Raw genomic sequence first — 13447 nt, 5'->3', positions numbered from 1 at the left:
TGCCCTAAATATATATATGTATATATATATATATATAAATATATGCAATGCGGGGCCCGCCCTACAGCTGGCCATCACATGCATGCCCCACTTGCCCTATTCTTATTTTTGTTTGTTTTGCTTTTGGTTTTGTGCCTTTCCTGAGCTGGTGTGTGATGGATTAAAAAAGCGAGGTGTGCAACATGGACCCAGCCCAGGGTAGAAACCAGGGCGGAGGGGAGGCCAAGAAGGGGCAGGAAACACAGGCCCGGCCCACACAGGTTCACCACTCCCCTGTGGCCACCAAGATCACTCAACAGCAGGCAGAGCCCAGCCCACCCCAGCCCACCAGGGACCCGAGGCAGAGCCTATGTAGTTATATACATATATATATATATATATATATATATATATATATATATGTATACGCACATATATACACATATATATAGTTATATAGTTATATTCTACTGTTTCTTAATGTGCTGACGTATTGCGGTAAGCGTCTTGTGTCATTTCCAGTGTTTCTGTATAGCATCTCTGTGCTGCTCTAGCGAACTCTACCAGCTTACTTTCTGTTTTTTCTTCACTTCACTTGCTTAACATCTACTTCAAGTCTTAACCCACACTAGTTCTGCACTTATAGCTCTCTTTTTTTTTTATGACTTTCTTGCGAATCTCTTAGCTGTTGTTTGCACGTTATTAGCCTTGATAGCTACATTAGCTTAACAGTTAGCAATGGCTTCTCCTTCTGCTCTTTCTTGCTTGGTGTGGCAGATGTTTAGCTATGCCTCTGCCTCCTTTAGCGACAGTGGTAACTGTAATAAGTGTAGCTTATTTGCTGCGTTGGAGGCAAGGCTCAGTGAATTGGAAGTGCGGTTCCGCACCATGGAAAATCATTCAGTAGCTGCGGTAGTTAGCCAGCCCCCTGTAGCCTGTGCGGAGCCACTTAGCATAGCCTCTGCTAGCGGTACCCCGGTAACCCCCGTGCAGCCAGGAGGCTGGGTAACTGTCCGGGAGAAGCGAAGTACCAAGCAGAAGCCAACGGTTCACCACCAGCCTGTTCATGTTTCTAACTGCTTTTCCCCACTCAGCGACACACCCGCTGAGGAGAAAACTCTGATGATCATTGGCAGCTCTATTCTGAGAAACGTGAAGTTAGCAACACCAGCGGGCATAGTCAAATGTATCCCTGGGGCCAGAGTGGGTGACATCGAGTCAAATTTAAAACTGCTGGCTAAGGCTAAACTTAGATTTAGTGAGATCGTTATTCACGTCGGCGGCAATGACACCCAGTTACGCCAATCGGAGGTCACTAAAATTAATGTTGCCTCGGTGTGGTCCCTAAAGTCTCCAAAATTAGATCAGGAGCCAGAGCCTTCAGCTATCAGGCTCCTCTCCTGTGGAATCATCTTCCTTTTGCAGTCCGGGAGGCAGACACCGTCTCCACATTTAAGACTAGACTTAAGACTTTGCTCTTTGATAAAGCTTATACAGTAGTTAGATCTGGCTCAGGCTTGCCTTGTACCAGCCCCTAGTTAGGCTGACTTAGGCCTAGTCTGCCGGGGGACCTCTTATAATATACCGGGCACCTTCTCTCCCTCCTCTCTCTCTCTCTCTCTCTCTCTCTCTCTCTCTCTCTCTCATGTCCTGTTACTGCATCTTGCTAACTCAGTTGTACTGCATGTCACTAACTCGGCTTCTTCTCCGGAGCCTTTGTGCTCCACTGTCTCACAGGTTAACTTATATCCTGCCTGATGCCTCCTGCTGCTGCTGTTATCATTACTGTGCATTCACACCAAAAGCGTCATGAGCGCCAGCGGTCGCTCATGACGCTGGCATCGCGCTGCTTGGCAGCAGCTCCAGCAGGCGCTTGTAGCAGCCAAAGGGGCGGGGCCGTCTGCTGCAGATGTGTCCATCAAGGCTGACACGGCTGTTCATTTTACAAGGATGAACAAATATATCACTTATGTCTTCACTTTGTATTATCCATGACTTTCATTGCACAATTAAAATAACGCTAATAAACACAGTCAATATAGCCTTTATGAGTCTAATAATTATGATTTTACCCTCCTGTTGGCACGTAGGACCACTGAGAAATGTAATTGGTGGTAAGTAAGTGGGAGCTCATTAATCGCACTTTCGGAAGCCTCCTTTGTACTGCATCAGCGTATTTGCTGAGGAAACACAGGGCCCGGAGCCGTCGGGCCGTCTGGGTCCACAGAGTCCTGCAAACCCAGCAACTCCACGGTGAATTTCACCGGCTCGTACAGCTTCGAGAGAGCCCAGACCTCCGTACCCAAATCCCGGTCTGCAATTGGCTGCTGCTTCGGCAGCGACGCTGCTCATTTACATAAAGTTCAGCTTCTCTCAACCTCTACTTGACGCTCTGGTCGCTGGCATCACGCCGCTCACTGCAGCCGACGCCCCTGACGCCCTTCGTAGCAAGCGTACATTGAAAATGAATGGCTGCTGGCCACTTATGACGCTCATGACGCTTTTGGTGTGAATGCGCAGTTAGTCACACTTCTACTGTTATTATATGTACACTAGGGTTGTCAGAAGTATCGATACTCTGAAAAGTATCCATACTCGCGCGACAGGTCCGACGGACACGCGCTGTGCAGGCAGCGTCTGGCAGGCACAGAGCTCTTGATGCAACCCAGCTTGTTGTAGTTGTTGTGCATGCATGCACACATTTTTTGTTGCTGTAATATGGCCAGTGTGGCTGCAGGAGGATCAGAGCAGCCAGTTTTGGTAAAAAATGATAAAGGAAAAAGCACTCTTTGGAAATATTTAGTGAAGTGAACACAGCACGCTGCAGACGGCAGGTACAGCCCCTCCCCTCACTAGCAGCTGAGCAGCTGGTGTTGCCAGCATCAAACTAAAATATAACTTCTAACGTTAATGTGGGAGCTAAGCAGAAAACTTTATCAGTCATGCCCATCTGTAACATTAAAAGACAATGTGTCTGAAAAGTTATGTGAACTGTAAAGTCACAGATTGAAGCTGAAAAAACGTTTGGTTTCTCCCGTAACCCCTGGTTCTCTGATCACATAGTGAGGTAGAAACAGGAGCATCCTGAGCCTAAACTACCAACTCTATTTCGATCAGATAATAGAGTTCAGATCAGATTCGATATGGTGCCAATTCACCAGAAGCACAGAAAATAAACAGGGCTGTAGATAAATACATTTGTATGGACAGATCTTGTTTCTGGTTATTTATTTTTTTTTCCCTCTCTCTCTCTGTGTCTGTGTCTCATTGTGTCATGTGGATTACTGTTAATTTGTTATGCTGATCTGTTCTGTACGACATCTATTGCACGTCTGTCTGTCCTGGAAGAGGGATCCCTCCTCAGTTGCTCTTCCCGAGGTTTCTACCATTTTTATCCCCATCAAAGGGACAGAGGACAGAGGGATGTCGTATGCTGTAAAGCCCTGTGAGGCAAATTGTGATTTGTGATATTGAGCTTTATAAATAAAATTGATTGCTTGAAATAAAAAAATCGATAATGTTCCTGAATTTAGCCCTGATATGATCCATACATACTGGCTGAAGAAGCTAACTGCACTCCACGAACGCCTAGCAGCACAGATGAACCAGCTGCTAAGGGATGGGACCCACCCAGAATGGCTGACACAGGGCAGGACAGTCCTGATCATCCCATCCATCTACAGACCAACAACCTATCTCTCCTGTCAGGCATCATAGCGGCTAAGATAACTAGGCATATGGGTCAATACATGAGTGAGGCACAGAAAGGAATTTGGCAGTAACATCAGGGGAGAAGAGCACCAGCTACTGGTCAACAGAGCAATCCCCTGAGGCTGCAAGAGCGGGAAGACCAACCTGTGCACCACCTGGATTGACAACAAGAAAGCCTACGACTCAATGCTACACACATGGATACTGGAATGTCTGGAACTATACAAGAGCATCAGGACACTAACAGCCTTCATAAAGAACTCCATGGGAATGTGGAAGACGACCCTAGAGGCCAATTCAAAGCCGATTGCCCAAGTCAACATCAAATGCAGCATATACCAAGGGGATGCACTGTCACCACTGTTGTTCTGTATAGGCCTGAATCCCCTCAGTCAGATTATCAAGAGGACTGGCTACGGATACCAATTCCGAAGTGGAGTAACAATCAGCCACCTGCTCTGACATCAAGCTGTACGCCAAGAATGAGCGAGAAATTGACTCACTGATCCACACCAACAGGAGCTACAGCAAGGACATCATCAATCATCTCCACCAGCAGCCACCTCTTCTCCTGAACTACTTTCTTGCAGGTTCACATTTACGTATGTTTGGTGCGATGGGATATATTGCACACAGTGCAAATGGCCCTGCTGCACCAGATCTTACACCAAACATGTCAGATATTTTTGCGCATTTGGCTGCATCTGCTTGGAGATTCTTGCACCTTTTCTCCCGTAGCTTCTCCGCACCTCCCTTGCACTTTGGTGGTTTATCCATCAGTGTACGTTAGTAGGCTACACACTCCACCACTCTGCACAAGGCCAACAGCCAGCTACTCGAACTCAGGAGAACTCAGAAAAGTGAGTGGGGAGGGGGCAGGCTGAGGAGGAAGGGCTGTGAGATTTCATTGGGTCAGCCCAATGTCAGTGTAGAAAAAAAAACCAGTGGGCTGTTTTCCGTGCTTTAAAGGCTGACGCGGCCGTTAAAAAATATCTACATAATTACAATGAATAAATTATGATTGTGCCGGCCCAAAATATGCCAATGGCCCTCCGGGCATTGCCCGGTATGCCCTATGGCCAGTCCAACCCTGCTTGTGATCCCACAGGTTAATGAAAATCATTAGGAGGCCACGAGGAAGTCGACCACAACCAAATACCTCCAGAGAGTAAGGCAAGTCTTGAGGAGTCAGCTGAATGGTCAGAACAAGGTCCGAGCCTGTCCCAAGGACAGAGGGATGTCGTATGCTGTAAAGCCCTGTGAGGCAAATTGTTATTTGTGATATTGGGCTTTATAAATAAAATTGATTGATTGATTGATTGATGATTTTATTATTCTATTTGTCCTTTGTATGTTTTATTCTTATAAATATATCTTTATAGGTTAACTCATATCACAGCAGTGCCTAGATAGTGTGACGTGTGTGGTTGTGCTCCTGCCGTGGTCCTGCCAGATGCCTCCTGCTGCTGCTGTTATCATTAGTCATACTTCTGCTGTTATTATACACATATGATTATTGTCACATATGTATGCTATCAGACATTTATATATACTTTCAACATATTGCACCACAATAACCAGAATTATAATTATAATATTATTATAATATCATTACTTTCGTTAATGTTGTTGTAGGCTACTGTCATTACTGTCTGTCCTGCATCTCTCTCTGTCTCTGTCTCTCTCTCTCTCTCTCTCTCTTTCTGTCTCATTGTGTCATGCGGATTACTGTCCGTCCTGGAAGAGGAATCCCTCCTCAGTTGCTCTTCCTGAGGTTTCTACCATTTTTTTCCCCCATTAAAGGGGTTTTTGGGGGAGTTTTTCCTTATCTGCGGACAGAGGGGTGTCGTATGCTGTAAAGCCCTGTGACGCAAACTGTGATTTGTGATATTGGGCTTTATAAATAAAATTGATTGATTGATTGATTGATTCTGTTTTAAAGTGTTTTGCAACCAAGCCTCATGGTGATTCTACACCTAAAGTAAAACTGACTGATTCACTATATGAGCTTCACCTCCGGAGTGGTTGTGCAGTCTGTGTTGCTGTAGCTACAGACTGCTGCCAGTACAGATATTTTACTGTGACTCTAACCTAAAATGCCGTACATTCGTAAAAAAGGAGTTACCTTATCTTTACTATTACTGTAATTGGCCGCATTTCCCAATTAAGAGCGATCTTAAGACTTAAGAACACAGTTAAGAACGTTTTTGATAAGAAGGGTCGCTAAGATAGGAGTGTTTCCCAGATGCGTTCTTAATGCAGCAAGACTACAACTACATAAGAAGTAGTCTTGGTAAGAGAATCATGAGGAAATGTATTATATTTAAACAAAAAAACACAGACGCCTTGCTGAGGCCGGTGCCGTCTCCTACCACTTCCAGGAAGCTCCCCACTGCGTAAAACACAGCGCAGCCAGGCAGTGCACCTCCGGGCTGAGGGCGGAATTGCACCGGGTTGCCCTCCGGATGTGTGGAGACACTAGTTGATGAGGCGTTGACAGCACGTTGAGTGTGCTGAAGTGCTGATGCACAAATGCATTTACATACAGTACAGGCCAAAAGTTTGGACACACCTTCTCATTCAATGTGTTTTCTTTATTTTCATGACTATTTACATTGTAGATTCTCACTGAAGGCATCAAAACTATGAATGAACACATGTGGAGTTATGTACTTAACAAAAAAAGGTGAAATAACTGAAAACATGTTTTGTATTCTAGTTTCTTCAAAATAGCCACCCTTTGCTCTGATTACTGCTTTGCACACTCTTGGCATTCTCTTCATGAGCTTCAAGAGGTAGTCACCTGAAATGGTTTCCACTTCACAGGTGTGCCTTATCAGGGTTAATTAGTGGAATTTCTTGCTTTATCAATGGGGTTGGGACCATCAGTTGTGTTGTGCAGAAGTCAGGTTAATACACAGCCGACAGCCCTATTGGACAACTGTTAAAATTCATATTATGGCAAGAACCAATCAGCTAAGTAAAGAAAAACGAGTGGCCATCATTACTTTAAGAAATGAAGATCAGTCAGTCCGGAAAATTGCAAAAACTTTAAATGTGTCCCCAAGTGGAGTCGCAAAAACCATCAAGCGCTACAACGAAACTGGCACACATGAGGACCGACCCAGGAAAGGAAGACCAAGAGTCACCTCTGCTTCTGAGGATAAGTTCATCCGAGTCACCAGCCTCAGAAATGGCAAGTTAACAGCAGCTCAGATCAGAGACCAGATGAATGCCACACAGAGTTCTAGCAGCAGACCCATCTCTAGAACAACTGTTAAGAGGAGACTGCGCGAATCAGGCCTTCATGGTCAAATAGCTGCTAGGAAACCACTGCTAAGGAGAGGCAACAAGCAGAAGAGATTTGTTTGGGCCAAGAAACACAAGGAATGGACATTAGACCAGTGGAAATCTGTGCTTTGGTCTGATGAGTCCAAATTTGAGATCTTTGGTTCCAACCGCCGTGTCTTTGTGAGACGCAGAAAAGGTGAACGGATGGATTCCACATGCCTGGTTCCCACTGTGAAGCATGGAGGAGGAGGTGTGATGGTGTGGGGGTGTTTTGCTGGTGACACTGGTGGGGATTTATTCAAAATTGAAGGCACACTGAACCAGCATGGCTACCACAGCATCCTGCAGCGACATGCCATCCCATCCGGTTTGCGTTTAGTTGGACGATCATTTATTGTTCAACAGGACAATGACCCCAAACACACCTCCAGGCTGTGTAAGGGCTATTTGACCAAGAAGGAGAGTGATGGAGTGCTGCGGCAGATGACCTGGCCTCCACAGTCACCGGACCTGAACCCAATCGAGATGATTTGGGGTGAGCTGGACCACAGAGTGAAGGCAAAGGGGCCAACAAGTGCTAAACATCTCTGGGAACTCCTTCAAGACTGTTGGAAAACCATTTCAGGTGACTACCTCTTGAAGCTCATGGAGAGAATGCCAAGAGTGTGCAAAGCAGTAATCAGAGCAAAGGGTGGCTATTTTGAAGAAACTAGAATATAAAACATGTTTTCAGTTATTTCACCTTTTTTTGTTAAGTACATAACTCCACGTGTTCATTCATAGTTTTGATGCCTTCAGTGAGAATCTACAATGTAAATAGTCATGAAAATAAAGAAAACGCACTGAATGAGAAGGTGTGTCCAAACTTTTGGCCTGTACTGTATATGGTTTGGCTTCGCACACGGTGACGCTGTTGGTTAGCAGCGAGAATATGCTGTTAAGCAGCCATGGTATCTCACACGTGTGATGTGGCAACGCCTTTATATAGAGTAGCGGGTGGAGCATCCCTTGATGAGGTTCCAGCTGAGCTTAATTACACCTGTCAGTTGCCTGATATCTATGAAATGTTGCAGGTTTGGAGGGTGGATGTGTTTCTGTCAGATGTGGGATATGTGCGGACAAATTATGATAAATGATGGTCATGATGATTCATTTTATTTGTGTGCCTGATGTGCACAGCACATACAGGAACACACAGGAACACACTTGTTATTCCTCATATTTATTTTTCATCATATTATTGTTTTGAAATTCGTTCTTTTCTGTCACCAATTAATGCTAAACAATATAAATCTGAAGTATAAAATAGATCAAAATATATATGGTGCGCACTGTTTTCATATCTACTTGCTTAGTGTAATATTAATCTGCCTGCCGCGGCTGGAGCTGTGAGCGTTTGGTCGCTAAGAAGACTGTTAAGAGTGGGTCAGCTCGATCTTACAACTCCTTCTTCGTGAAAGATCTTCTTAAGCTAAGAGCGAATCTGGGAAACACGTTTTTCTTTCACAGGAGGCTTAAGAGCGTTTTTAAGAAGGTCTTAGCCCTTTTTTTTTTTTTTTTTTTAAAGATATGTTTTGAGCATTTTTAAGCCTTTAATGGATAGGATAGAAGAGCGTGAAGGGGGGAGAGAGAAGGGGAGTGACATGTAGCAAAGCGCCACAGGCTGGAGTTGAACCCGGGCCGCTGCGGCAACGGCCTTGTACATGGGGCGCCTGCTCTTCCACTAAGCCACGAACGCCCCAATGATTATGATTTTAAGCACTCACTGATGGTACAAAGGAGGTGCTTAGGGATTGTGATTTTGTCCACTCTCTGTTGTAAATCTGTGACATTAGAAATGTCAATCATGAGATCAGTACTCACGGTCATTGCACTGCGTGCCAGTGTAAGAGGTCATGGAGCAGTCACAAGTGTAGTTCTCCCACTGCTGGATACAAATACCCATGTTGGCACAGGAGTCCTCTTGACAGGTGGTGCTGGGACCTGTGGAAATACAGCCATCCCCAGAACCATACCCAGACACCCATCCACCCAAACACACACACACACACACACACACACACACACACACACACACACACACAGAGACAGACATTCAAAGCCCTCAAAGTTCACAATTCCCCTGGGAGAACGAGACAGGGCAAATCTTGCTGCCCAGTATGTATTAGTGGCTTTTATTTCTGTTTAGGTTTAGTTTTCTCTTTTAGGTTAAAGGGAAGAGCCCAGATCCTACGGCCCTTTGTGGGCTGGTCTGGGTACCTTTCTTTCTTTTTGTTAATTTTGGCCAGCTCATCACACACACACACAGGATATAGAAATATATATTTACGTGTTTTGTTTTATTCATGTATATTTTATGAAAAGTATCTATTTTATTTGATTTTCATTAATTTTCATATTGCTGTTATTGTGTATTTTTTGTTTGTGTTTGTATTTTATGCTATGACATTAATGTTTTTTTGAAAACTTTCATGCCAATAAAACTTTTGAATCTGAATTTGAATTAGAGAGAGAGAGAGAGAGAGAGAGAGAGAGAGATCTGGGTGTAATACTACAAAAACACACTAGAGGCTTAACCCTTTGAAACCTGGAGCGATTTCACTTTTCTTGTGCCGCTTTCAGATGCTTTTTGCAAGTATTTAAACCTTTGAACCTTCAGCTAATTGGTGCGATTTCTTTCAAAAACATGCAAAAAAGGCACTGAGCAACTTGGTAAGAAATGTCCCAAGAACTGCCAAAAAAATATTAGATTTAGAAAATTATTTTTCAAAAAACACTAGAAAAAAAAGAAAGAAAAAAGCTTAGAAAAACTATATTTAAAATCATTATTATTATTATTATTATTTTGAATTATCTCCTTTTTACTAATTTCTTGCTAAGTTTTTGAGTCATTTCTTCTTTCATTGAGTATTGCCTTCTTCCCATGTTTTTTTTTTATAACAAGTGTGTTTCTTGGATTTTTAATATACTACAAATTTTACATCAAAAACAACAACAGAAAACAAGTAAGGTACAAAATAGAACATTCATAGTAAGGCATCATCTTAACAACTGCTACGACAGGGCAATACGGTGAGTACTTTTCAAATAATCAGAAACGCTACCTATACAAGTACTGACTGTCAAAAGGTAAGAAAGAGGGGGAAAAATGCACATAATTATTTTGCATTCAAGCGGTTAAGACAAGTAGAGTTCTGTAGTTTTTCTAGGGCAGCCGTTTTCCCATGTTTTTAAAACAAATAAAGCCAATTTGCTCAGGTTTCAAAGGGTTAAACTGATTCTCTATAAGACGTCATCATAACATTTTGCATTACATCTACACAGATTAATGTGTTAAGAGCTGGTGCTTGTTTGTTCCATCCTCCCATCAAAATCTATTTTCCCTCATTGCTACTTATGTCTAACCATGCACATTGCTTTGGTCTTATGAGCTATTTCCTTATTAAAGCACTGCAGTAGTTTAAGAAGAATAAGAGAAGAGCATCTAAGGGTCAGCACTCAGACCTGTACAGAGGAGTTCTTAACCCAAAATTAGCCTATTTAGTGTGAAAAACGTTCTGTTGTCAAAGTACAATATATGGTTTACCCAGGTTCTTCATGGGGCACTCACCTCATCTCTCCAATAGTTGTGAAATATGCCCATCATATATGTGCTCCATTAGTTGATATATGGGTGGATATGATTGGTATATCATTAAATGTTTTTCTCTGCTCCACATCTAGGCTATTTAAATGTTGTTGTACTGTGTTGTATGATGACCCAGATGAAGACCATAACCTGAAACTTGTTGGTCTAACCATAATGCACTGAATATTGAATATACACAAACTATATGTGTTGCTAAAGTTTTTCCCCTCCAGATTTCTTCCTTTCTCCACACACCCAGAAATTAGTTGAAGTTGTGTCTGAAATCTAGACTCTGCTTCTACTGTTCATTTTCCCAATATACCTTTTTAAGTGTACAAAAATCCTCAGTGTGCATCAACTCATCTAATTCTAATCAGGTCAGTGTGTTGGATGGAGGCTTACCTTGTAAACTGTTGCAAGCTGCTCTGCTAAAGGAGCTGTTCAAGACCAAGTAAACGGATGATGAGGAGGGGGTGTAGTTTTGGAACTTACAGTGACTTACAAGGCAGGAATGTCCTGCAGCTGATCCGCAGATCTGCTTCAGGATTTAATGTATGATGTAACAGTGACAGGCTAATTCATGTTCTACTGATAACAGTTCTGTTAAATGTTTGCCACAGTGCAGTATTGCCATCTAGTGACAGTACAATGTATAACCAACCTAATAATCATTAATGGGCTTTGGTAAGCGCTCAATGGCTGAAGAAACACAAATTAATTTTATGTGATGAAAGCTTGTTATGAAAAGCAGGCAGTACATGGCAATACAGCTTAAATGACTACATTAGCAAAAATAAAGAAAGAAATCAAGCAAACATAAAATGGGACAGAATACTATGGACAAGACCAGCAAACTGTGATTGATGACATTTTATTTTTAAAAGAAATTAGTTAACCATTACTTTTTTTGCAGTACATACAGTACAGTGACAAGCATTGTATAAAATCCCATTCACATGTCACAGTGAAGAGGACATACAGTACACAGCCTTATTGTCTGCTTTGCTCAAAAAGAAACAGTAACATGTATTTGTCTAACATGGAGCTCTGAAGGGTAATGCTAATAAAAAACAGCAACATACAGTACACTTAATGGCCATCTCAATGATATGGAAGGCATAAGTATAAACAGCTGGACAGAATGATTTCCATGCAACAGGTTGTGGAAGCCCACAACCTTAAGAGGATGATCAAAAACAACTGCAAAAGAATGCACGACTTGCACAGGAATGTGGAAACATTTTGTCCACAGTGACATTTGCTTGCTCGTGCAAAATGTTTCAACAGCCCAATGGTATGTAGTTATGTACAATGTGCATGAACAATTTGAAATCAACACAAAACAAATTAAACCTTCAGCAAGTTTTGTGAACCAACTGTATGGACTGCAATCTGGGTATAGCCTGATACAGATTTCCAATGCTGCTGTGATGTCATACTGCACATCTAAATTTATACTCTTTTTCAGGTTTAGACAACATTAAAATGCGTGTTAGTAGAGTTTGGTCATGAGAATGCATTTTTTTTTCCGCATTGACACATAAAAAAAATGATGTGTTGATGTGTCTCTTCTGGTCGTGGTCAAAGAGGGACCTTGAATTAAGGCACTATATCCATGAGGAGGGTTGCATAAATCATGTCAGGGAGCACACTATAAATAAATTACTGATGTGGGAGCCCCCTTATCAAGATAAAGATTACTGTAGATGTGCTCAAGATGAGCCATAGCTTTGGCTAATATTTTGGTTTGTGTGAACTATACTGCTAGGAAAATAAATAACCAAAAAAAAAAAAAAGTTAGAATGAGTTGTTCATAGCTACAAACAGAGCAGATCCCTTTCCATGGAGTCCGCCATCTTGTTGGAGGGTTTGGGGTAAATAAATATCCACATTTGTGCTCTCTGGTGCATCTTAGCACTATAAACTGACTGTGAACTGTTGAACTGCAATTACACGTGGCAGAACCGCTGCTTACATTTTGTGCAACCAGCATTATCATGTTTGATGAATTATTTTACACAATTTCTTCTGCACATATTATTGGGTGTGTTAGAGATGGGGCACATTGAAAACAGTTTTACCTGGAGTTCCACTTTTTCATTATGATAGAGGTAGCTATGTGGCTGCGATGAGAAACATAATGTGGTGGAGAGTGTTCTAACTAAAGTTTTAAAATAATTCCCATCCCATGTCCCAGACAACAAAAAGTTTTGTCTCAGGACAACTCTCTGCAAAGTTTTCAAACTGTCACTGCATAATGACAGAGAGAGCTCTGTGATTAAATGGGATGAAAGTGATGAATGTAATAAGCCATGATTGTCACAGCTTTTAATATACCTAACTATAATAATGTGTTCTTTCCAATTCCCAGTCTGTGTTCAAGTGCACCACAGGTAGCATAACCACAGAATTACCGGGATTACACACTCGGCAGGGTGCATTTGACTGTGATCTGGCAGCACTGTGTGGTTTACGATCGTTAATTCCATGTTGCTTTCCTGTGTGCGCAGAAAGTGGGGGGACAAAACGTTTTCGCTTTGGTGACCACAGTTCTCCTACACACTTGGCACACAGCAGAGGTTTCAGTTGGTTGCTGTCTGCAACCTCACTGCTAGATGCCACGTAATCCTGTATAGTAGACCTTTTAGAATTTTTTGTGCATCATTATAGCACTTGGTTAACATGATATTATGTACACAGCTGTCAAATGCATCTTTCTGAGACTTAATTATCAACCAACACACAGAGTTAATGTTATTTAGTTATATCAAGCTAATAAAATCTGCCAATGAAAATTGCCGTTAAATTAAAATCACCAGTTGCAAACTGAAAGTGAGG

At 42.3% G+C, this 13447-nt stretch overlaps 1 protein-coding gene across 11 annotated transcripts in view; it reads right to left on the bottom strand.

Moving 5' to 3' along the window:
- nrxn3a (neurexin 3a) overlaps positions 1-13447 on the bottom strand; it is a 735897-nt gene that overhangs the window by 217340 nt on the left and 505110 nt on the right. For all 11 annotated transcript variants that reach the window (XR_007450902.1, XR_007450903.1, XM_049596227.1 and 8 more), the window contains one exon: positions 8845-8964. Coding sequence is in view for 9 of the 11 variants with exons in the window: in XM_049596227.1 (XP_049452184.1) it covers positions 8845-8964 (120 nt within the window). In the remaining 2 variants the exon portion in view is untranslated. The remainder of the gene's footprint in view (positions 1-8844; positions 8965-13447) is intronic.

The sequence above is a fragment of the Epinephelus fuscoguttatus genome, linkage group LG14, assembly GCF_011397635.1.
Source record: "Epinephelus fuscoguttatus linkage group LG14, E.fuscoguttatus.final_Chr_v1".
NCBI lineage: Eukaryota > Metazoa > Chordata > Actinopteri > Perciformes > Serranidae > Epinephelus > Epinephelus fuscoguttatus.
Note: the sequence above shows the minus strand (reverse complement) of the source record. Positions and strands in the feature narration are given on the sequence as shown.